This window comes from Danio aesculapii, chromosome 21 (genome assembly GCF_903798145.1).
Source record: "Danio aesculapii chromosome 21, fDanAes4.1, whole genome shotgun sequence".
Lineage (NCBI taxonomy): Eukaryota > Metazoa > Chordata > Actinopteri > Cypriniformes > Danionidae > Danio > Danio aesculapii.
This window is the reverse complement of record NC_079455.1, coordinates 34,264,501-34,292,220: the sequence shown is the minus strand read 5'-3', so window position 1 is coordinate 34,292,220 and position 27,720 is coordinate 34,264,501. Positions and strand designations below refer to the sequence as shown.

The 27,720-nt window shown below is 35.6% G+C and overlaps 1 protein-coding gene across 3 annotated transcripts in view; it reads right to left on the bottom strand.

Annotated features, from left to right (window-relative positions):
• The window catches only part of nedd4l (NEDD4 like E3 ubiquitin protein ligase), a 160,998-nt gene extending 133,570 nt beyond the window's left edge, over positions 1-27,428 (bottom strand). For all 3 annotated transcript variants that reach the window (XM_056447082.1, XM_056447083.1, XM_056447084.1), the window contains exon 1: positions 27,097-27,428. In XM_056447082.1, coding sequence (XP_056303057.1) covers positions 27,097-27,141 — 45 coding nt within the window. In that variant the 5' untranslated portion in view covers positions 27,142-27,428. The remainder of the gene's footprint in view (positions 1-27,096) is intronic.
• Between the last annotated feature and the right edge of the window lie 292 nt (positions 27,429-27,720).

Below are 27,720 nucleotides of genomic sequence, written 5' to 3'. Positions count from 1 at the left end.
CAGACGGGCTGGTCCAAGTATTTCAGAAACTGCTGATCTACTGGGTTTTTCACGCACAATCATCCCTAGGGTTTACAGAGAATGGTCCAAAAAATAGAAAATATCCAGTGAGCGGCAGTTCAGTGGGCACAAAAGCCTTGTTGATGCCAGAGTATTGTTGTTGACCATGCCCGTCTCTTTATGAACACAGTGTACCCATCTTCTGATGGGTACTTCAAGCAGGATAAAGCAATTTCATAAAGCGCGAATCATTTCAGACTGGTTTCTTGAACATGACAATGAGGTCACTGTACTCAAATGGCCTCCACAGTCACCAGATCTCAATCCAATTGAGCACCATTAGGATGTGGTGGAACGGGAGGTTCGCATCATGGATGTGCAGCAACTGCGTGATGCTATCATGTCAATATGGACCAAAATCTCGGAGGATTATTTCCAGTACCTTATTGAATTTATGCCACGAAGGATTAAGGCATTTCTGAAGGCAAAAGGGCCCAACCCACTTCTAGTAAGGTGTACCTAATAAAGTGGCCGGTGAGTGTATATAAAAGAAAATGAATTTTTAATTAAGAAAATCATAAATATTTATATATAATTTAATTAGATTAATATGATTTAATAATTTTATTATCTGACCAAACTCAAACTTTAAACAATTCAAGGAAAGGTAGTTCAAAGACAAAAGCTTTTCATTTCATAAAACATTATTTTATTACCTTTGAGATTTTATGGTTAACTGCACTTTTTTCCCAAAGTAATTTAAACGTTGTTTGCATTATAGTGATACAAGTCGGTTTTCAACATAAACCCCTAGGGCATCTCGCACACTTTTGAAAATCTTAGATCTTAGATCTTAGATGTCAATCTTCTTGATGTTTGCCTTTCAAGAAAATAAAGAGAAACTATCGACGACTCGAACATAATAGTTAAGCTCTTCCCTCATTCCACACACGTACGGTATCAAATCCTCACCCTTAATCTCACCGCCAAACTTGTTACATTACAACAAAGACTCACAACACGCCTTTATAATATGAACTGCACTAGTCTTAAACACAGATCACTAAAATGAATCCCTAACATCTGAAGAATCCAGTTCAGCACTTGTCCAGGACAACACAACAAGAAATGTCAAACAAGGCTGTCCATTAATAATGTATTTACACAGGAATCACAATGGCATTGACCTAGTGAGCTTTCAGTCCATTTTATTGTGCTCACACTTGAAGTTTTGGTTCTCTTTTATTTGTAGTCAAGCTGAAACGAAACAACATATTTAGACCTGATTCTTTTTAGCATTAACACTCTAATTTATTTTTAATGCATTTTATTTGATACACCTTTCAAACCAATTAAGGTCATCCAAAAAAAAAAGCAATAAATACAAAAAACAATAAATATACCATAAAAGCAACAGCAGTAAGAAATTTACAGCAGTAAATTACCACAGATAAAGCTAATGAAAATAAGTAAGCTTTAAATTGGGGTAATGAATCTAATTAGAGCAAGTTAGCTGGGAAGGAATTCCAAACCTAAAGATACAAAACAAAACAAAAAACTATTCTAAATATAATGTATATTTTCAATAGATTTAATTGACCGTCCAAACAGCATCATGTTCTGGTCTGAATATGTTTGTTGTACAGTATGTGCATACATGTGGTGCTATTTTTATCAGTGTATAAAATATATAAATTGAGTTGAAACCTACAGAGTTGATTACTACAGTGTGTTAAATATCAACAAAAACAAGACCCCCTGGTTTTCGCGATTTTGCGATCAACAAAGTCACAAAATTCTAAATTTAAACACAAAATAATCACAAAAAATTTTTAATAATCTTATAAAACATCCAATTCCAAACCATTTAATCAAATTAGATTTATTTAAGTTTGCACTTAATTGTTTTACATGACTTATAGACTTGCATACAGTAGGCAGAGCACATCATCTATTTCGTGTGTCTCGAAAAAAATGACGTCTCATCTGCACCCTCACAATCATTACATTACATGGAAAGGAGGGGAGGGGAATTGTTTTGCAGCCTGTGCAGTTAGCAGACGCGAATGAAGCGCGAGTGAAGTCAATGCATAGATGCAATTAGACATCCTGTGGCACAAATCGAGTGAGTAACACGGTGCGAATTGGCCGTTTGTGCATTTGACGCGCTTTAGTCTGCAAAAGAAAGTGGGAGCAAACATCTAACAAATGGAGCAAAGGAACAGACAGAAAAGCAAGCAGCTTACAATGATGGAGATTGGTTCAAGGATGCCAGCCGCTGGACGTGACTGAATTGAAGGACATTATTTGTGCTTTACATGTATGGCTGGTATTATGATGTACGTCAAATTGATAAATGATTTTGTTTAACTCTTTCCCTGCAGTTAACGAGAGAAAAGCTTCCCTGCCATTGACGAGTGTTACTGCAATCCGTCTTTTAGGTGTATTATGGTAGGGGAAGCCCTAATGCATGTCCGGAGTGAGGTACATGATGTCAGATGCTCCGGGGGTGGGAAATCTGAGAAAGAGAAAGTAAGATCGTGAATAAAAATAAGAGTTACGAAATCCTTTTTTGGCTTAATCCCTAACTTTTTAGATCTGTGTCAGATCTTGTTTTGACAAAAGATCAAAATAAAGAAGTTTTTTTTGTTTTTATTGTGCCTGATTGCACACCTAACATAGTAGGCTACCTAATATGGTAAATAAAATAATATATTTATATAGATTTTTTTGTAATCACAAAATTGTCAGCAAATTTCTGGGAATTACCACGATAAAGTCATTTTTAAAAATCGCAAAAAAAAAAAAATAGTAAAAAACTAGGGGATTTGAAAAACGTTCAATACGGAAATGCGTTTCTGTATTTAATTTTAATGGTCAAAATCACAACTTGAGGGAGAAAAAAAGGCATGAGCATTCTGTTAATCTTACAGTACAATTACATCTTATGACATCATATCCGTTTTTTGGTTTGTCTTTGGTTCATGCTGGATTCATATTTCAATGAAACCGCAACAGATTTCATTCGGAAGTGCAGACCTGCCAAGTGCTTTCATTTTGTAATTAAATACTGAAAAAAAAATACAATAACAAATCATTTATATTCCTTTCTTGCAAGTGGCTTCGGGAAGACAGCATCTGGCATGAAAGAACTACAAATGCTTATATTTTCCACATTTCAGAGTCTCTTTTGACTCCTTTAATAAATCATAATTGACCAAAAGAACTCACACAATTCAACAATAAATCTTTTCCCCACTGAGACTGAACTCAAACTTGAGCTGTCAGATAACATTCAGCACAGCAGGTCAGAGACGGAGCACTTGTTCCTCGCTCGTAATTATGATTATTTCCTTGCCTACCCCTTTTATCCTCTAATAATCGAGTTTCAAATAAATACTAGAGCACACAAAGCGAGACCCAGAGTTACAATTATGCCCTTCACATTCCACAACTATGCACACTCAAAACACTTGAGGTGATTACTTGGTCAGGCAGTTGTGATTGGTGGGTTTGACCCATTAGCAGAAATGATAACTCATCTGTACCGCTGATTAAAGCCAGGCTGCTGTTTGGGGACTAGAAGAGGACACAGGAAAGTATGGCTGAACAGTTATAAAATTTTTATTGCTAATTATATGATCAAAATTGCGATTTAAAATGTGATTCACTACCATTTCATAAAAGAGCCACAGGTTTGATGTGGGGGTTTTACCAGCACCATAGAAAGACCACGATTAATCAAAGTATGCCACACTATGCTACTGTTTATTTAAAACCTCTGTTGCCATTTTTTTCCAATAAAGTTGTCAGTTGTCATTACAAATTAAGAAAATAACTACAGTATTTTGAATTTAATTAAATGAATCATATGTAAAAATACAAGTATAGAACATAGGGCTGCAACTAACGATTATTTTAATAATCGATTAATCTGTTGATTATTTCTTTGATTAATCGGATTTTAAAAAAAGACGAAAAGCATTCATTTCCAACCCTTTATTCAAAAAAGCTCATCCCTGAGTTGTTATAATAATGAAATAAAAAACTAACCAAGTAGTTTTGTCATGTTTTCAATCCAAATATCTAAAAAAATTCTTAAAATCAAGACATACTAGACAGATGAAATAACATAAGAAATTATGTCTTGTTTTCTGAAAAAAAAAACAAGCTTATTTGCTTGCTATTACAAGATTATTTGCTTAAAACAAGCTAAATTATTTGCCAATGGGGTAAGAAAAATAATCTTATGATATAATCTCAAACAGAAGTTCACTTAAGCGTCACTTCATTTTCTCATGCCTTTTTTCTTGTCTAGTCTTGATTTAAGATTTTTTAGATATTTGGACTGGAAACGAGACGAAATGACCAAGTAAGAAAAGCTTTTTTGTAGTGCAGTTATACATGACAACAGATGGAAAAATGAAGGATCCAAAAAAGGTGAATAAAACGTGTCTTTAGTGAATAAAAACGTCTTTAGTCTTGCAATGCAAAGTAACTATACCACAGCTGCTTTACTACTATTATTAACCCTTTCACTGGTGGGTTTAAAATATTCTGGAACAAGGAGTGAGTTTTGTTAGTCGATCATTATTTTAGAATGCTCACCCTTAATGTTTCCATGGCAACGCATCATGTTTTTCACGTGACACACTGCAGCCACAATAGCGCTGTTGGACAGATGTATCCCTTTTATTTTGTTTTTCCCGTTTAAACTCAACATATTCCCACGCTTGCTCATCATGTCATTAACTACCTGATATTCCTATTCACTTACGTGTAAGTGATCGTGATCTATAATGTGAGACGGGCGTTGCCTTGTTTTCTTGCGGCTACGTATTTGCCTCATTCATAAAAGCAGAATTCATAAGTTACTCCCTAAATACATGCAAGTAAGTGGCTGGTGAACTTAGAAAAGAATAGATTCAACTTTGTTACTTTCACTGTGTATCTGATATTAATAAAACACATCGGCAAATTACTTTGGAATGGATTGTTAGACTTCCTTGCATGTTTTACAAACACTAAATGTATTGTTTTACTGTATTTATATGTCTAAAAGTTAAAATAAGCATTAGGCGGGTAAAATGCTGCATAATTGTGATAATATGACACGTCTTTCTCTGGCTCATCGCCAGCCAACGTACCAAAGCTCAGTTTGAATTTCCGTGTTCACTCCCCTCCGTGCTCAACTAAAGTGTTTTTTTAATAATCAAACTCCCCTGTGTCGAGCAACACAACAAATCGATTATGAAATTCGTTGCCAACGCTTTTAGTAATCGATTTTTATCGATTTAATCGATTCGTTGTTGCAGCCCTATAAAACTTTTCCATTTAGATGGTGTTACATTTTTCACATTGTTCAGGATAATGTGCTTACAAACTGTCAAAAATTTCAAAAACGATATGCTTGTTACCATATTTCAGTCCTCGAAATGAACCTTTCTGCTTGGTAGCACTGGTGCTTCTAACTTTAAAAATGTAGTCGTACTAGGGTTGGGGCGATGTCGACCAATTTGGCATCGTAAGAGGTCTAATGTGAAACATCGCAATGGACGATAGCATTGTCGTCATAGGCGGAGGTGAATTAATTATTTATGAATAATTAACTAATTCATAACGAATTAATTATTTGTAGCCTACCGTTTCAACTACTTGACCCACATGGTCTTTGTTTTACCATGACAGTGTGTGTGTGTGTGTGTGTGGTCACGTGATGTGCGTTTTCAGCAGACGGAGGGCTGTTCAGAAATGCTAGGTAAAACACAGTGTGGATGTGGATCATTTTTGTTCTTAAATGTCATTTTAAAACTAAGATGTATTAGTGTAAACGGGGCCCCCAAGTGTGCATTTTTCACGAGTGGGTTTGCGACGGGGGCTGGGTGGAGGATCGGCGATGCCGACTTAGCATCGTGTTGTCTATCGGCGACAGCATCCTGATGATTAAATGAAGGCTTAAATAGAACCTCTCGCGCCTAAAATGTGTAGATTCAGTGACAAGCACTGTAACAGTACATGCAAACTCCGTCCCACAGACTTTACAGTGAGTGGCTTTAGGAGTCTTATCCACTCATCGAAAAGTGTATCACTAATAAGATGTGCAATTATTTCTAACTTTAGGTGGTTTCTAATACAAAATCTGTCAGCGTTGTTTTCATTCTCTCATCTTCAGCACTTTACATTTTCGGGGCTGTTGCTCACTACGACCCATTCATCTGAAGACAGAAAGCAGTGACTGAATGATTGAAAGCTGATATTAACCAATCCATTCACGTTTAGTTCTAGAGCAGTGCACCAATCAGAAGAGCTTAAAGGCAGGGCAAGCGTTGTGGGATTTGTTTACTGTAGAAAGTTGACGACTGTAGTAAACTATTCCCGATCACTACATTTCACATTTTTAGGTGCAAACATGCATTCTGCATCGCACGGCAACAGTTTTATGCACGTGTACAAATGCTCCAAAATATATTTTGAGCTTGTAAAGGTAACGTTTGCAATCTCAAGCCCTGTATTTGATAGCACATCAAAATAATCGCAGCTTTTGTGATTTTAAAAATTGCATCCTTTCAAATTGCAATTTCGGTTTAGAAACGATTAATTGCAGGTCTACAAGAAAGTGCTAAAAACTTGCAATATCTATATAGTGAGATAAATATGTTATGCTTTTATAATATTATTAAGGCATTATAGATCACTTTCGATGAATACATCCATGCTCATTAGAAATATTAAGTATGCAGTATGTAGCAATTAACCTAGTGGTTAAACTAGGTATTGCGAACCAAATTCAAAATATTGGCAAGGATTTTTTTTTTACCCAGCCCAACCAACAGCGATGACTTTATACATTTATACACGCAGGTTGCCAGATTGACGGCAATGGCAGGAGCGAGTGTGCTTGGTGATCAAGCCTTACACTGTAAGCTGTCAGCTAATGTTAACATTTGTAATATTTGTATTAACTGGTAAATTAAAAGAAACCCTAATGTGGATTTTTATAACCCTAAATCTGTTTTTTATTTTGAAGTCTGCTTTTGACCCCCCAGAGGTTGCATTTATCATTGAGGCAGCCTTGAAGACTGAAATAGAATGCGATGCGATTTTCCACCAAGGCAACACAGGGGACCAAAATATAATTGGGTAAACTGGCAGTGGGCAACTTATAGAGACCAAAACAAAGACAGGCATTCTGACACTAAACGCACATTTTCAAAGGTGAATAACTGCATTGTAATAATAGTATTGTTTTTCACATAAACAAATATGTTCACTTAATTATCTGCAAACATATTATGGTTTATTTGTGCTTTAAAAAATTCAAAGACGTGCACAGAGCACCTTTAAGCAACTGTTTGTATCATTGTTTTTATCATTAATAATAATACTCATTGACAATGTTCCTTGCGCATAAAATAAGCATATTAGAATGATTTCTGAAAAATCATGTGGAGTACCGCATGTGCTTCTTCATTTCTTGGAAATAAGCATAATTGATTGGCCTGTAAATGTATTTCTTTATAGACAGATAAAATAGGATGTAAATAGTGTATTTTTCAAAAAATGGTATCCCTAATTTATCTTGGCTGATTGCGATTTGGAATTAGTAAATACTGGGGAATAGGATCTGATCTTGTTAATGATTTGTATATTTTTATGCATGCACACATGCATCTTTTTCCGAGTTCAAAATAGCTAGTCATTTAGTATTTCATTAAAGGTGCAGTAGGTGATCTGCCAAAATGCTTACCATTTAGCATAATATCTTTGAAACACAGTCCCTCCCCTGCTGTCCAAAACCATGCCTTCTGAAATCACGAAGGTGCGCACCACGATATGACAGTAGACAACCCACTTGTTCATTTCATTAGCCAGTTAGAAACGTAGTTAGTGGTTGGCCAACAGCATACAGGAATCACACTTATTACTAAGCCACTTTTACATGCTATTTCAGGCCGAATATTTAAAGTAGCATGGTAAACTAACAGTATAGGGAGCGCGTTACAGGTTGTTATCATTCAAAAATGAACCGATGTGAATATAAAGCCAACTTGACCTCAGTAAAGCAGGCTAGGTGGAATAGCACTTTTTACTATTTTTTTTTTGTTAAACTGAATCCCTTGAAATTGAAAAACGTCACATCAATCTTTCGCGGGAAGATTTCAGTGGATGAACAACACTTCTGTGCATATAGCCCAATCATAAACACAAAACTAAAAAGAGTTTTAAAACATAACATTACCGGTCTAAAAGAAATACTTCAGCCATGTGTCATCCTTCCTCCAGCGTGCAAAACTAACTCCAATATTTATTCAGGATTTTAAAAAGTTTCGATTCAGCATTTGATTTTACAGCGACTGTGATTGTCTCATGTGCACATGAACGCGCAGCTCGCATGCAGGCGTGCACGCGCAAATGGTGGATCTGCATGAACAGAGATGCATTGTTGTACAAATCTACATTTGTTGACAGACAGTTTGGGCTACTTATCAGAGTTATGGGAATTATCAACCTGACAAATTTTAATTGGACGAACATTTTTTTGTTTATGCCTTACACAGAATATAAAAATACATATAAACACATTTAGATCATTTACTATAATCATTACTGTTGGAATGTGAAGAGACTTTCAACCAGCACAAGAAAAAATGTTTCTGAAGACAATCACCTACTGCACCTTTAATACAGCTGAGTAAGAGGGCTTCAATTACCAACATTTATATCTAAATACAAATTCCATGGTTGCAAATTTAAATTTGTTAATGGAATAATAATTAATTGATGTTGACGTAATCATTCACAAAAAGCATGATAACAATATATATCTGCATCCACATGCAAACAAAAAAAAATCGTAAAAGTTAGCGTTTCATTTACTCTGCACATGTATAGTCGTGGAGTTAACTCTTAAGCTGTTGTTTTACTTTCAGAAATATATTAGAACTCTTATCTTTATTGTGTTATCATGTTTGTGTGAAAGTGCTTGAAACCTGGAACAATGGTTGCTGAAAATTCAACTTTGTCATCGCAAGGATAAATTCAACTTCAAAATGCATGACAATATAAAACATTTAATATTGCAATAAATGTTCACGTATTTATTTATTTATTACAGTAAAAGATGGTGGTGGAAGAGGAGAGCGCTTTGAGTGTCCAGAAAAATCGCTATATAAAATGAAAGGATTTATTATTTTTATTAATTATTATTATTATTAATATTATCATCATCATCATCATCATCATCATCATCATCATCATCATCCATGAAACAGGGCCTTGGTGAGCATCAAAATCTTCTTTCAAAACATTTAAAAATTGCTAATAAATTTGCTTCAACTTATTAAGCATACAGTACAAGCTATAGTCAGCACTTAATTACTGCTTATTCATTAAGATGGCATGTTCCTCCAGAGCAGCATGAGTCCGCCTGGAGTAACGTGACCTTAAATGTCTTGCTCAAGAACACAGCGGTTGATGGATCATGCTCAGAGCCTACAATCATTGTACGAGCAGCTCACATGTTTCGCCACTATTACATCAGCCACAACAGACTCCAAGAGTATGTTGACTGTAAACATTAGCAAAGGCCCCATGCAATCAAAATAAAGTGCTATGTTTACTATGTCAACAAGCCTTTACTGGCTCGATTCATCAATTTTATAAATAAGAGCGGATGGCTTCGCTATGACCCTTTTTGAACATCATACATTGCTTATATAATAATAAAGTCTCAGGGCTGATTTTATTTCGTGTCGACGTAAGATGGCAGGAAAGTGTTACTCAGGCTGTGGCTGTCAAACTGGATAATTAGGATTAAAACTCTGAGTCTCTTTGAAAGCCAAAGCTCTGACTGGCTTCCTGTGCACACCCAGCGATTAGTTCAATGACAGGTTTGGTATTTCCAAGCCATATATCACCAGGTCTCAACTGGGAATCCTCGGTCTGCTCAAGTTGAAATAGGAAGGCAATCCAGTATTGACTTAGATGTCTGAAAACAACAGCACGTAACATCAGCAATTCCCAGGAGCTAGTTATAAAATGTTGACAATTCAGAGTTAATCACTGCCTTTATTTAATCCATCGTTTTAAGCACAGGCCAAGTCACAGGACAAAGTTGGAGTAAAACCATCAGACTTTGTACACCAATACAGTAAATGCTTGGATTTATGAAGAAAAACTAATTAAACCCAATCTAGTTAAGGAATCTTCTCATCTAGTTCACAAGCTAATGTGCAACATTTCTGAAAGAAATTTCTCATGCTCACCAAGACTTAGGGTAACCAGACGTCCTGGTTTTCCCAGGACAGTCTCATATTTCAGCTCTATTTTTGGTGTCCCGACTTATTATGAAAAAAAATGTCCCATATTTTACCTTTCCTAAATGGTCTTTATTGCTGAGGGCCTGCGTTTTATTATCCTAAAATAGCCTAGTCAAAGATAGTTAATTATGTCATAATGTATTTCACGAACACAATTAGTGAAAGTGGGATTTTAAGTTCATTCCACATGGAGTCTGATATTGCTGCATGTTAAAAAAAATTATCCAATTGCACATTGTGTCACACACATTTACATACTGCCTTTGCAAAAATCTGCAGGATAAATAAAGATCCCATCTCTCAAAAGAAAGAGTCAGTTCTGAATCCCCTTAAAGGTGCAGTAGGTGATTGTCTTCAGAAACGATTTTTGCTGTGCTGGTTGAAAAATCACTTCACATTCCAATAGTACTGATTAAAGTAAATGATCCAAATGTATTTTTATATTCTGGGTAAGGCATAAGACTAAAAAATGTTTAACCAATTAAAATTGTGTCGGGCCAACATCTCCCATAATTCTGATCAGTAGCTCAAACTCTCTGTCAGCATGCAGAGAGATGGGTAAAAACAGAAAGAAACAGAACAATGCAGAGAGAGCAGTAAAAACATGCCGAATCAAAACTTTTTAAAAATCCTGAATCAATATTGGAGTTACTTTTGCATGCTGGAGGAAAGACGACACTTGGCTGAAATATTTCTGTTAAACAGGTAATGGTATGTTTTAAAACTATTTTAGTCACGTAGAGGTGATGTAGATTGAGTTGTTATGATGAATGGGTTATATGCACAAAAGTGTTGTTCAGCCCCTGAATATTGCTCGCTATATTGTTTACCGCTACTCTGAATATTCGGTCAGAAATAGCATGCAAGTATGGCTTAGTAACGAGTGTAATTCCTGCACGTCGCCGGTCAAGCTTTAGCTCAATACATGAGAATGGGTTCTGCTGTCATCAATAAGTGGCGCGCGCTCGTGTTTTCAGGAGCCGTGGTTTTGGATGGCAGGGGAGGGACTATGTTTCAGAGATTTATGCTAACAGGCTAGCCTTGTGTTTTATTACTAGCCTTATTGTTTGCGTTAACACAATCAAAGTAACATATCTGCATTAGGAATGCACCCATCCCGATACTTGGATCAGATATCCGTTCGATACCACATATTTTTGTTGAATTGTTATCACAAACCTGTCATATTTTTGCTACATGTTTTATAGAAGTCATTATTTTAAAGATTATGTCTTGAGCATCTGATTTTTTCTGTGCCGATGTGCTTTCATTTTCTCCATCTCACTCACAGCGAGATTAGGCAAGGGAATGTTTATTAAGTAAAACTGGCCTCAGGCAGTTTAGTCTATGTCAAACCTACAGGAAAATATCAGCCTTTGCGAAAAGGCTGGTTATTTTACCAACGATTAGGGTCAATAGTGTTAGCCTATTACAGATTTCATGGAAAATTCGTAATATTAAAAAAGGAAACATAAGCTGGACCACAGATCAGTGGTCAACAGATCAATGTCGTAAGAAATGCTCAAATAATGTAGCCTAGTTTACAGCAAGCATTGCTAGGTAGTTAGATTGTGCCGCCTGTCATATACTGTACAGCAGGCCTAAAGGTTTGTTATAATGACTAAAGAAGATATATTATTGAGTTTATCACCAGAATAGAAACTGTATTATATTTTTAAAAAGTAAATAAAACAGTATCGAGACCGGATCTGTATCGGTCGATATTCAGAATTTTGGTATCAGGATGGAATCGGTTCTAAAAAATGGTATCGGTGCATCCCTAATCTGCATAAATCCTATTTGCACAGAAAATATGAAAACTCTGAAATGGGCATTTTTGTACAGACCAATTAAAACAGACTTAGCCAGCCGACCAATCAGAATAGAAATGCAATTCAGAGTATGATTCAAACTAGGACTGCATGATATTGGAACAATACGACATTGCGATATTTAGTTTTGCCACGATATTCATTGCTATATAAATACAGTTTCACCAGATGATCTGAATCACTCTATTTGGAAAGATTTCATTAATGTAGAACCACTGGGCTGATCAAGTCTTTTTCTATGCAATGCGTCTGCATAAATTATAATCAATTACAAGCAAAAAAACCCCCCCAAAAAACAGTGCTTTATGGTTTACTGGAGTCTAAAAGTATTCAAGTACAGAAATTGAACGTTCAAATGTAAAAATAACATGATCTTCATTGAAGAAATAAAGAAAATAATATTATCCTTATCTTTTAATCCTTAATAAATAATCTAATCCTGCGATGTGATCTGCAGATGCACACATTGCAATATTAATGCTGAAACGATATATTGTTCAGCCCTAATTAAAACCAACCATATCCAAATAATTGCTAAATGATTCTAATAATAAATGCATAATCAGAGAAATTTACATTGTTTTCAATCCTTAGATCAGATGTATTTAAACCTGTTATATTGGACTCCAGCACAATATCAGGACACTTAAGTTACTTGATCATAGCAGAATCTTTCACAAAAAAAAAAAATGTATAATAAAAAATCTCAGATTATCTCAAGCTGTTTTTGAACATCCTAGTTCCTACCACAAACACTTCACTTTAAAGATGGCTTATAAACCTAAAAAAGTTTTAAGAATGAATCCATATTTCTGTATTCTAGTTCTGGTTTAAATAGAAGTAAATCTTCACTTCTATTCGGTCAGCTTGGCCCAAACCAGACCTATACCTCACCCTCACTATCCTTCGACTTAGTCCCTGACTAATCACAGTAGCTGCGTTTCCACTATCGCACCTAAAGCGAGCAAGCCAAGGCCAGTCGCGTTTTCACTGTCACTTCCAGGGCCTAAGCGGGCCAAAGCGGGGCTTTCTCGGGGCCAGCGGCCGGCCTTTTTCGACCTGCCAAATACCTTGGGCCAAAGAGGGCCAGCTGGGGCTTCAGTGCGGAGTGAAAGGAGAGGCGGACACTAGTTTTCCGATCGCACACGAGTACATGAGTCAAACAAATAAACAAACAAATAAATAAGAGAAAGAAAACATCTAGCCTTATTGACTGGGGTCTTTTTGCGTATGATCGCTCTTATGTTTAAATAATTTAAATAATTACAAATATCGGATATAATAAAATCACATAAAATAAATAAACCAATATAAAACAAATAAAAGTTACCTATAATAATTTAAGTATATACAATACATAAATCAAACCGTTTTAAAGCCATATTAAACTTTCATTTTACAATGGCCAATCTGAAAAAAAGATTTCAGATATTTTCTAAAAACGATAAACACTGGAGGAGGTTTGAAATATTATTTGTAAAGTGTTTGGATACGATGATATTACTCAAATCGTGCAAACAGAGCATTTTTTGGGTGAGTGAAAGCAGAAACTAGGCTACCTTTTTTTCTGTCACACACTCCTGCCTGCGCAGCGCCGCTTTACAAACGTATCGGGGAAAACTGCAAATACAAAATGTGTTATGTTCTCATACAAGTGTTTATGTTTTTATATGACGTGATAAAAATAAAAAATGAATTTTTAAATACACGTAGAGCTTTATTTGTGAAAAACTGCTGAGCGCAACAAAATACAGGCTATATTTTATTATTAGCTCTTATGTGCTGAAACACTTAACACATTCCTTTACTTAAAGATCACAGAATAATATGCAACATCTTTAAATAAAGGGGAATCACCTATTAAGTGGCATTTAGCGTATAGGGAAAAATTAATATGTTTCAGGTCTCTCCAGAAATTTGGGCTGAATGTTTGACAGCGTCTATCTAAATGAGGATGTTATAAAATACATTATCTACCGAGTGATTAACGGAGAATTTCTATGGTGTTATATTATGGATGGTGAGCTCACTGCGCTGGGTCCCTCCGTTAGTGGCGAGATCACTCGATCCACGATGCCAGCAGTCTGTCGCAGAGTAAATGAATATGATGAATGGAAACACACAGGCATGTGCGTATAGACTTATAATACAATGCTGTACAGTCACGTGTCGTTTGTTTCGGTTGTCTTCATTTTAATAGTTTCGTGATGATGCGATGGTGTGCTTTATCTGCCTGATTCCCGCTGAAGTGGGTGGGTTGTGTGACATGATTCGGGGGATGTTCTGGTGGCGGGGTTTGCATGACGTGCTGCGAGCTACTAGCCCGACAGTGGAAATGCGACTTGATTTTGGCCTCACTGCTCAACCTCCCATGCGATTGGCCCAGCTCGATAAGAGCCCTGGCTCGCACTGGCCCGACAGTGGAAATGCGGCTAATGAAATGAACCGCCATGTCCTACCATCTGCAAACTTGACTTCCTTAAAAGCATACAATTTTTGCATCAAAACATTAAAAACACAACAGAAAAACAATGCTGCACACTTGCATTATTCAACAGTGTTTAAATTTACAGAAATCCACCATTTTAACCAAATTAACTATTGAGGCAACACACCAACTACGGTTTTTTAGCATTTCTCAACAAGAAACTTTTTGACAATGGCTAAAACACTTATATATCTACACGTTCTCCTATTCTGAGATGTTCTATGAATGTGATTCCCAAGTACTCATCAATCCACCATGCTCTCAAAACATCCTCTTATTTCTCACATTACACTCACAGACCATTTCTGACCTGGCTAAACGCGCAGATTTCCGAAACCTTTTGGTGTGATGCTTCTATCAGCAGTTGCATAATCAAGACTGCTGAGCTCAGTGGAAGCATTTCCATATCAAAAGCATTCATATGGCACCTGGTTTCATCACAGCTAAGGGTGACTTAATGGAAGGGCTTCGCGTAAATGGTTGTGAGCTCATTTTGCAATACAGTTTTTAGGGGCCCTAAAGGTATGACAAATTACACAACAACAAAGAGGATATGAGAAGCCTGCATGTCACAGCACTGCAACGTCAGTGAGTGTGAAATCTGAATTCTGCCCAGCAGGCCAAAAGTATTTTATCACTTAAGATACATTTAATTGACTCACACAAACATCAACATGTGCTGTTATGATTATAGACCATTTCAATGTGGTCATGCCATTGGCTCAGGAACATTTCCTGCTTGTTTTCAAACTATTTCATAACTGTAACAAGAGGCAATTTAATCATAATTTAATGTTAAAACAACTATTATAACATCATTTATCAATATGTGGCTCTTTTTGGATTCTCTGAAGCTATAGAAATTAGGATATCTATATGTAAAACAGGAAATACCATTGTTTTCGTTTACATGCCTCAAAATGGTCTATAAGCAACCCAACTTACAATTTTAGTCAAAATAATCAAACATTTAAGCAGATAGTCAAACAAGCAAAGAAATCTTTTAAAGTAATTACAGCTTTATGGATGTGACATTTGCAGTAAATACTTGAAACATGAATTCGCTGAGAAAATGTGTTAACAGTATACTGTACACTACGGCTGGGCAACACAGCAATACAAGTATCATAATAAAATCTTTTATATCATTCGGTATCGATAATTATTGAATATTTTTTACCATACATTTAGGAATATTTGGATTTTTTTTACTTATTTAACCACTTTATTTTAATTTACCAACATTACTAATTCAAATAGTTTAAGTACAGTCATAAAAACATTTAGTCTCTTATGTCTTATAATAAAATAAGCATGCGTGTTAGAGCTCTTAAACTTGATGAATTAAATGTTACAAAGTGTGTGCAATGGTAAAGTGTAAACGTCGAACAATAAAACCAAACTTTAAGGTAGATCAACATCGGTAAGGTGTCAATATTAATGATACACTAAACCTGCACACAAAACAAATGATGATAATTAAATCTGAGCTTTAAATTAACCATCATTATTCAAATACATACTGAACATTACAAAATGTAAAGTTGAACAACTACATTACTCCTATGCTAAAACTCTTTCAGATGGGGAGCTTGATGGCTGGGGTGCACAAGAAAAGAAACCAAAAAGCCACTCTGGCAACCTGACACATCCTTTTTTATTTACAATCTCCTCACTGCTGCTAGTCATTTCCACATGTGTTATTCTGACCTGAGGTGGCGATTACAAAACCCAACCCAAGTCCGTTCATATATCGTGTCTGAAGGCAGGTGAAAAGTGCGCTAGTGCACCCCTGGCGTCTTTCTAAACTAGGCGACCATCAAGCGTTTTTTCAGAGGATGACAAATGGACAAAATATTGCTGCTGCTCTGATGCACATTTTAATAATAGAGAAAAGTAAAAAGCACTGCAGTGTTTGGGTGTTTTGTGTATGTTTAAGGTAATCAGTCTTGCCATTATTACCGAAATGTGTATATTCCATACAAAGAGTGAAGCAGATTGGTTAGTTCTAGTTACATGAATCAAATGTTTTTCAACTTGTACGTGGAAAATGCAAGAGGGTCACGTACAAACTGCGCTCTTCGATTTGAAATAACCCTAAGTTTATTCCCATTCCTTCCAAGGCACGTGCTCAACAGCCACATTTTAATAAAACTATAGCGCTTCATGCCTATTTTGTTTTCTGTTATTGACAGTAGTGTTTGGTCAATAAATACCCCTACCGTTTTTAATCACCCAGCCCAACTGTAAATACTGTAAAAGAGTTTATTTTATTTTAAATGAGCAGGTAATAAACATGCGTCATTGATGTGACAAGGGAGTTTACAGTATACCACAACTTTGCAGAAAATCTGTGACTTATAATGCACAACCCTAAAGCAATAATAATTATCAAAAGGATAAGAGTTGGCTATCTATAGAAAAAAAAATTCATTCATTCATTCATTCATTCATTCATTCATTCATTTTCTTTTTCGGTTAAGCCCCTTTATTAATCAGGGGTCGCCACAGTGGAATAAACCGCCAACTTATCCAGCATATGTTTTATGCAGCGGATGCCCTTCCAGCTGCCACCCAACACTGGGAAACACCCATACACTACAGCCAATTCACCTTATTCAATTCACCTACAGCGCATGTTTTAGGACTGTGCGGGAAATCGGAGCACCCGGAGAAAACCCACACGAACACTGGGGGAACATGCAAACTCCACACAGAAATGCCAACTCACCCAGCCGGGACTCGAACCAGTGACCTTCTTTAGAACAAATATTATACATTTTATTTTACATGCATTATAGCATTTATAAGAAAAATCTCTCTGGTCCGGGTGTGACAGATGAGAAATTAGCATTTGTTTGATGTTGGGATGTCAAATAAAATATTTTGATGAGATATTTTTGAGTATTTTTACAGTACTGTGAAGTACAAGCCTACACAAACAACTTAGAAAGAGCTGTTTTAGTGAAAACCTTATTTTTTTAATGGCAAGGTTGACATTTGCATGAAATTGCTCTCTTACATTTAAGTTAATGGGAAAACTTGAGGACAATCAAAGGGTCAGATCATTTTAGAAGTGTTGTGCAAAACTACTTTCAAAAGAACTAATTGGTGAGCTGACTTAACTGTATTAAGTCTCGTGTCTAAAACCCAAAGTACAGCAAGATAACACCATGCCAATAAAAAGAAGAAAATCAAGTTATATATATATATATATATATATATATATATATATATATATATATATATATATATATATATATATATATATATATATATATATATATATATATATATATATATATATATATATATATATTATAGATTAATTCTTTTTATATTTGAAATATAAATGCAAACCTGACTTGAAGCACTTTTATCATACATTAGATCAGTTTTCAGAGTCTCTTAAGATATCATTCCAATATGAGTATTTTATTGACAATGCTGAAAACCATTGTACTGCTTAATATACTGTAGGAAACCATGGTGCAACTAACAGCAAGTTCAAATGAACAGCATTTTTTATTTGAATCATACTTTTTGACATTTTTTATTTAATTTATTGCATCCATGCAAAATCTATTTTTGATTAGTTGTGTTTTTGAGGTTTGAGCGCAACAAAATGCTTCATTCAGAGCTAAATTTGAAAGCAGTGGCAGCGGTTCAATGTTTAAAGATATGGTTTGATAACAAGGTTCGAAAACCAACCAAAAGTCTCTCTCTAAAGTCTCTGCCAACATACTTTATCCTATTACTTCATGAAGTGATGATCGATCACAAGGGATAAACAACCCATATCTGACCCTCAGAGCCTCTGCCTTTCTTTAAGCAAGTGGCTGTTATGCGCAGAAAGCTTAATTACTGCCTATTGTTTTGTTCTACTCTGTAACTGAGCCTAACATCTGAGTCTGTCCACACATGCACAGGTATTTTTAAAAACAGATTTGCCCACTTTCACCTTTGTGGATCTCCGTCCACATGAAAACGCAAAAACACACTGTGATGCATGTTAAGGGTACACCAAACCAACAGGGGGCAATAATGACTTTTATGCTGGGTTCCTCAAACTCTGCAAACAAAACAAATTATAATAATCAAATCTGAGCTTTAAATTAAAAGGTACTAACCATCATTATTCAAAAACATACTGAACTTTACAAATTGTGAAGTTAAACGACTACATTACCCCCATGCTAAAAACTCTTTCAAATGGGGAGCTAGTGGCTGGGATGCACATGAAAAGAAACCAAAAAGCCACTCTGGCGACATCCTTACATCCTTTTTATTTAAAATCTCCTCACTGCTGCTATATGGCATTCATTTTTGATCACACCCTAACTCACACCCCAAGCTTAATGGCACTCTTTCCATAGCGCGCGCTCAGCAGCCAGATTCCAACTTTTTTTATCGTTATCGACAATGGTGTTCAGTCAACAAATATCGATACCGATTTTATTGCCCAGCCCTAGTTTACACCCAGTAAACAGCGGTGAGTTTGGTGAACTGATGATCTTCACAGCCAAATCGCAGTCATTTTTGTTGACCACATGAACTCAATGGCAAATCAACGGTTTAAGAAAGTGCGCAACAGAACTCAAATGTTAGTGGGAAATGGACTATCTTTAAAAGCTCAGTATCGATTGATACCGCATTCCAGTATCGTGACAACCCTACTTTAAATTAAAGAAAAAGAAATATTGACACTGGCGACAGTAAGGAAAAGACTGTCAATACTGACAAATTAAACAGTATTTCAAATAAGGATGACAAACCAGATATCCTAAAGCATCATTCAATTTTAAATAACAATAAATGCAGTTTCTGATAATCTGGTAGAATCCAAAAAAGAAAGCACAATGTATGTTTGAATATTTGACCTTTGTGATAAACCAATATATGTTTAAAAAAAAGCTTTATATCTGACAAAATAATGGTAGATTTTGTTGTGTTTGGCTGTGCTGTGATGTTCCTCAGGTTTTCTAATTCCATTTTGGGATCTCAACACAGCGGCGTGTCACAAGGATCAAGAAAACATGATTCAGCAGCAAGCATAGCTCATGGATTTTTAATGAAGATGATGTGACAGCATGTCGTTGTATCACATTCCACGCTTATGATGCTGTGAGTGCAAGTGCGTAATGGAGAGTACGTTTGCATGTCCTCTCTGAGTGTGAAGTAGACTTACTTTAACACATCCACAGCCTACATATTAGACTTTCACGGTGATATAGTGATTCCTAGAAAGAACTATTTGACAGTCTACTCTTCTGTATTCTTACGGTGAACGCATGAGTAATAATTTCAGTATGTTATCTGAGATATTCATCAAGAACTAATCTGCTAATCTAAACATATTCTTTTCCTTTTATCTAGACCAGAGATGCCCAAACTAGGGCCCGCGGGCCAAAGTTGGCCTATAGTAACCTTTGATTTGATGCCATCTGAAAAGAGAGGGAGAATTATGAGGATGGTTTAGAGACCGTAATTTTGCATTTAATATAATGTTTGTTTGTTTTATTGCTAAGCTACAAAAAAACGGACTGAAATTTGAAATGTTTTAATTAAATGTTTTAAATAAATCATGTACGTTCTGTCAACTGACGGATAGAAAACAATGCAGAGACATCATTAAGCAAATGAAGGCAAAGGCAGATTCTGCTTGTATTCAGCAATGAACTCCACTGTGTTATAGATGTTTTTTGTTGAATTACATTATCATTTAAAATTATATGGCATTAGTTAATATGATTTAAAGTTAGGGCCGGGCGATTTGGCCTAAAATCAAAATCTCTACATTTTAACTCTATTACGTGCCCTCATAGTTCAAGTTTTGTACAGTAATATGCTCACAAATTACAAGTGACAGATTTCTGAATGAAGGGTGCACTACTTGATTTTAAAATAAGTGAAGGAAACACACACTACCTACTATCTTGATTATTTATTGAACCCCAATGCTGAACAACTGAAATTAAAACCCACATTGCCTATAATGCGGCTCTCTGTGCCGCCCACCATCGTCACCACTACCAAACCGGCCAATCACAAAGCTTGCACTAAGAATCATTGTGATGTATGACTACATTTTTTAAGAGGCGCGTGAGTATGTAAAGGCTGCGCCGGACTGTACACGTGCCCGTGGCAGAAGTATAATATCATTAAATAATAAGTATAACTCAGCCTTAACAGAGCGGGGTCACGTGACTCCACACACGGTAGGGTGAGTAAATGAAAAAATTGACCTGGAAAAATTAGATCGATTATGGTTTCTGAATGTTGATTTCGATTACTTTTCGATTAATCGCCAGCCCTATTTAAAATAATGTTTTTCGATTTAGATTTTCATATGGAGTTTGGGCACCCCTGATCTAGACATTCCTAGTAGAATGTTATCAAGCAATGTATATTATGCATTACAAATTCATACAAGCATATTATTTTTCAATTGCATATTCATAACGAGAGCCATTTAACCAAATAAAAATAAATTAATCAATAAATTAGGAGAAAAAAATATTCTATGATTTATTCTTAGTGCAAAAGACTTTAAACATTTCTTCTGACCGTCTACAAACATTTACACAGCTGTTTAAAATAACAACAATAATATATTTGTCAGCAGGTCATTGTGCATTCTTTATAAATGGTGGCATACTTCAATATCATTCAATTACAGGATTTTAACAGAAGCAAAACAAATGGAGTTCTAAGATTCCACAAGTGTTTTGTCAATAAAAGGTCTATCTGAATTGCCAGACTGCTCCTAAGGGAAAGCCTGTCATTCCTGTGTACATGCATTGCCCTGGGAACTGAGGTCTATAGGAGTAGAAAGGAACGTTCAAGCCCAGCAAAGACAGGAACTCAGGGAGCAAGTGACGGGATCCCACAGGACTGAGAAAATGTTGTGCGGTAAACAGACCCGCTGACAGGCCTGACTCCCAGCCAACTTGACGGATGCTTGTCGCATACTAATGAAGCATTGCATGTCGTCTGTGTGTATTGTGCAATAGTTTGGGATTCCATGTCAACATGATGATAGGAGGAAAACACTTGTGTGATCAACTAAAGCATGAGACCATTTTAATTCTGTGTATTATAGTAATACAACTACTATTCAAAGACAACGAAAATAGGGAAATGTACACGTTAAAATTAAGTGAAATCAAAATGTACAATCTTTGTTTTTCTAGCTCACATTGTTATTGTCAAAATATATATCTTTTGGAAATCTTCAATTAAAATCTAAACAATTGCTTCTGTATTTGGAGTGGTGACTTCTGTTGACTTCAACTTGAGGGCTTCCATAGCAACTGTATATCAATATTCTTAAAAACGTCCTTCTTACCGTTAGTTAGCTATGAGGTGTGGCACCTATCGAATTGGTACTACATTTGAATTTACTACACGGCCGTTAGAAAAGTAAGTTCTATATAGTATAAATGCGAGCAGTATGAATGGAATTCAGATGTTTTACATGCGCCATTTGTCATTATCATGTGACCCATCTGCATCAGTTTACTGTTTATGTACTGACATGTTTACGTTCCAAAATATTATGAATGTTCCTTTAAATAAAATATATCATGTTTAATGTGAGAAAAAGTCATTGTTTTTTTACCCAGACTTTCAAAAATATAACATATTTTAGAGCAGTAAACACAGTACCGTGATATTTTGAACCAAGTTTATAATATCGTCAAAATCTTATACCAGCCTATGCCTAGTCCACTAGATGCAAACTACAGAATCTCGCTGGAAGTAGTAGGTCATTTGGATACTTCTATCTACTGTTTTTTTTTAATACTATAAATTCAGACATACTACTCGGCAGGACTGCACAATAAATCGTTTAAGCATCGATATCGGATCGATAGTCACATCAAGATATGCAATATTGAGTCAGAATCATAGTTGACCAAGAGCCATAGAACACATGTGATTTAAAGAGTTCAACCATAATAGAGTGAAGTGCATGTGTTTTTAAGCCCAGTGACTGAGCATTTCAAAAGGGTTTAAAAGATTTGGGCACAAGAAATGATGATGTTTGGAGGTGTAACAAAGATTAATTGCATTTACCAATTTATACGTAATTACTTATCATGTTTGTCTTGTTTCTAATATAAATATCTACATTTCAAAGCAAAAATAAGATTACTTTACTTACTCTATTGGCAGATAATGTTGCATGTTTTGAGGAAAAACTCACCTTATTTTGACTTATTTTTGACATTTGGACTAGAAACAAGAAAAAGCAACATAAGAAAAGTTGTTTTTTTTGTGCATTGTGATCATTCAATTTCTGTACTGTTAGACTGCCCAGAAAAACTGTCAAATAGACCATCTTGTGAAATTCACAATATTTATTGATTCAATATTTATACATTCATTTCAAAAAATAAAATATCGCAATATCAGATTTTTCCAATACCATGCAGCACTACTACTCAGCACACATATTGTTTTTAACGTACATATAGGGAAGTATGCAATTTCTAATACTCTGTTTCAGTTAGAAGTGAATCAACATACTAAAATAAAAGTCTCAACAACTTCCGGTTTACGTGAACTTTAAGGGCCACCGACAAAAAATGTGTTTCAAATAATTAAATTTACAATCAGATTGGTAGCTCATTCAGAAGAGCCTTCATATAAAACACTACTCAACTAATCTAAATTCAATATTAGATCTAAAGTACTCTAATCAACAGGAACAAACCAAGCATGTCAATTTCAGCATGACTGGTCATAATACATATTTACTTAATCAGTTTTACATCTTACAAGCACTTTTATGGCTTTCTGTGATATACGCCTTAGCCAACAATGATAATTATTAAAATAATTCAGAAATTCAGTATTTTTCAGATATACAGATCTAAAAAGACTTGCAAAAAGGTTGTAGACTCGAGACAGCTCTTTACCATTGCTTAGAAGCCTAGTTTATTCTTAATATGAGAAAGAAATTAAGAATATTATGTACTTAAGACTGCGTGCGCGCGAGGGGACAAAATGCTAACATGGAATAAAATCTACATCTTTCATTATATTCAAATCCCATTCTAATGTACATCTTTTAGCTTTTTATGAATATTAAAGTGCAGGTCTTAAAGAGAGCACACACAAACACATGCTCTTTTGCTATGGCAGAATCATGGAGTGACATAAGAGAATGTGAATAGTAAAGCAAATAAACAGAGAAAATAAAAGCTATGATCATTATTTACAGTGTTTCAAACTATTAATCAGTGGTGTGTCAGTACGTACGAGCATTAACATCTTTTTCATGCTGCATAAACCTATTTAAGTATGCACACCCTATATATTTTACATATCTTTCTTAATGTTTTCTTTTATGTTTTTATGCAGCATTGCTTTCCTCAGCATTGAGATGAATTTAAAAAAACCTATTATTCCAGTTAACTAAACAAAATAGCAACAAAGCAACTGAACACAAATGCACTTGAAAATGGTAAAATGGCAAATATTCTTGAGTGTAGATCTTGTGGATCATTTGGTCCAGATCAAAAAAAGAATATGATAAATCTAGCAGGATAGTGCTCCTCATACTTCAGCCTCCACATCAAAGTTCCTGAAAGCTAAGAAGTCAAGGTGCTCCAGGATTGGCCAGCCCAGTCACCAAACATGAACATTGAGCATGTCTGGGGTAAGATGAAGGAGGAGGCATAGAAGAGGAATCCAAAGAATCTTGATGAACTCTGGGAGTCCCGCAAGAACGCTTTCTTTGCCATTCCAGATGACTTTATTAATAAGTTATTTGAGTCATTGCAGAGATGTATGGATGCAGTTCTCCAAGCTCATGGGAGTCATACACAGTATTAATTCTTTTTCCACTGCACAATGTCTTTATATTCTATACATTATTTCTGTTAAGTGACAAGACTTTTGTCTAAGCAAAGTCAGTTGTTACTCACATAATTTAATAATTAATAATCAAGGCATGATCATATTTTCTTTTGGTAAAATAAGCGTAATCAGAGCCCTTTGCTTTCATATAAACCACTTCTGATAGCAAATGATCAACTAGAAGTCAAGTTATTATTTGTTGTTCCTAAAACTTGGATAGGCGACAAGACTTTTGTCAGGTAGTGTAGTCAGCCAGATCTAAATACAAACTGGCAGTCAACTGTGAGAAAGGCTGTTTACAAAAACGAAAATAAACCATATTAATGGAAGATTCATTCAAAATAAAAATTGATAATATTAAATTTAAAAATAGATAGCACAGGTTGACTGACACTAAATTCAACATGAACTGAAAACTGACAGTGAATATTCAGTTCATGATGAATTTAATTAAATCATGTTTCGGCAAATAATTTCCTTTAAGTAACTTCCTTAAGAGGAGGTGGCGCAGTGGGTAGCGCTGTCACCTCACAGCAAGAAGGTTGCTGGTTCGAGCCTCGGCTGGGTAAGTTGGCATTTCTGTGTGGAGTTTGCATTTTCTCCCCGTGTTCGTGTGGGTTTCTTCCGGGTCTATGTCTGTGAATAAGAGTGTATGGATGTTTCCCAGTGATGGGTTGCAGCTGGAAGGGCATCCGCTGCGTAAAACATATGCTGGATAAGTTGGCGATTCATTTCACTGTGGCGACCCCTGATTAATAAAAGGACTAAGCCGAAAAGAAAATGAATGAATGAACTTCCTCAAGAGTGAAACAAATTATGCTGAATCCTTCTCCTCCTGTTTAACATCTAAAAACAAACATTAAACGAATGCGTAACTTTGATCATCCACCGTTTAACCTGTCGATGAACATTAGCCAGTAGCATTCCTTTCTTTGTTACATTAAACATATTAAGACTCTAGTAAAACACTGAGCAACAAAATAATTATTAATTAACTTCGTCTATTCATACATTACAGTTTCAGGGGTTAGACTAAAAGCACTTTGGTACTTTTCCACATGCTGTAAGAACCTGGTACGATTTACAGTGCGCGCCAGAACACATATCTTTCAAGAAATTGCAGACTGGAGGTTTGAATGTGATATAAAGTTAAATATGCAGATGGCAACTTGTACTTGACTCAGGTCTCTTCTTTGGACTTAAATATCAAAGCCAACATAACTGTACTCGCTTTTACATCAATGCTTAAAGTGAGAGAGTTAAATATTAGGCTGGCAACTTGTATGTACAGTAGTACATGACTCAGGTCTCCTTCCTTTGGACTCAAATTTGAAAGCCAGCATAACTGCAGTTGTATTTACATCTATGAACAATGTTTAATGCAATACGGAGTCAAATATGAGACTGGCAACTTATACGTACAGTTGTACATGACTCGGGTCTCTCTCCTTTGGACTCCAATATCAAAGCAAACATGATTGCGCTCGTGTTTACATCTATGAACAATGTTTAATGAGATACAGAGTTAAATATGAGGCTGGCAACTTATACAGACAGTAGTACATGACTCAGGACTCTCTCCTTTGGACTCAGATGTCAAAGCCAACATAACTGCACTGATATTTACACCTAACAATATGCAGCCTTGAATCATATCACCATTAGCATTGATAACTACAAGATAGTTCCAGTGTGCCAGCTAAAAGAAGCAGTAATTCCTTAATATTTTTAAAAGTCACCAACATGGATCCAAATTATTCACAAACAGATGCTTCCTAAGGCCATTCTCAAGACAGCTGACCTGAATTTTCAGGGGTTACACCGGGGCTCTGACTGTTATGATAAACAACATGGGTTTTTTGTAGTTTCTTCAGTACGTAATCTGCTGTAATATCACCAGAAACACTGCAACGCTGGTTTCACCTGGTCACTAGACATAAAACTTGATGATGCATTCTCATTTGGCTTATTTAAGGTAATTATAAAAACTATAAATGTGCTTTAAATACTTTTACTAAGAGAGAAACAAACATCTAAAACTTTGTCAATTGCAGTGTCAATAATAATATAACATAATAACATACAAAAACATTTCAATTATAATACAGAACATAAAGTTTAATGTGCCATCAGAAAAATCAGCACAGTACTATACTGTAACTTGAATTAAAAGGGAAATGATGACAGTTTTACTGCATCGAACACTTGATTTCACATTGGATGTTTTGTAAATGCGGGAAGCAAAATCAGTCTGTGTTGACTTCGAAAAACTTGCTAACTTTGATATGTATACTTTAATAATTCAATTATTATAGTATGCTTAATGAAACTGACAGTTCTAGATTACCTAACACTGGATTTTAGGGAAATGTGGGAATAACAAGCTGATAAGATTGAAACGATTATTAACATCCAATTTGTAATATTTATAATAATGAAATGACATTAGGCTTTATAAAATGTATCCTGCTCATCAGTCATACTGAAACACACATCATGGGTTATGAAAAATGATAAACATACAGTATTAATATGGTGGAAGACATGTCTGTGTCCTAAAGGTTGTGTGGTTTGAAAAAGCAGTACTTACTTCATCCTCTGAAAGTCCATAAATGGGTTCAAAATTCGTAGCCATAAAGCCAAAAGGCAATTTAACACACACATACACAAAAACACACACACACTCGTGTGAAAGCTGGAACAATAGCAAAGTGTGTCCTCCTCCACCTCCAAGTTAATCCAAAGCAACGAAGTCTGACTCCAAAAACGGTTATCCTTTCAAACCATATCGTGACTAAACATGTACGTCCGCCGGTTTAATCTCATTTAAGGGCGGAATTTCGGTGGATACACGCTTAATTTCCCCCAACAATATGATTTCCCCTCGTCAAGTGCAAACGCGAAACATTCACTTCCTCTCAGGATCCGAAACACTCCCAGCTGAAATGATTGACAACATGTTGCACCAATCACAGGCTTTTCCGAAACTCAAGAAGGATGGAATAACCAATTAGCGTCGAAGGTGGGCGGGGCTATGTTGTTACACTTTTGTGGAGTAATCAGGGATGGGTAGTTTCCTACATCCCAATACATGACTGATATGAGATTGGCATTTAACTGTATCGTATGTTGATTTGTGGACCTGAGTGTGTGTATTATGTAAGTATATTCTTTATGATTGCTTAAGTAATATAAAGGTCCATTGATAATCTTC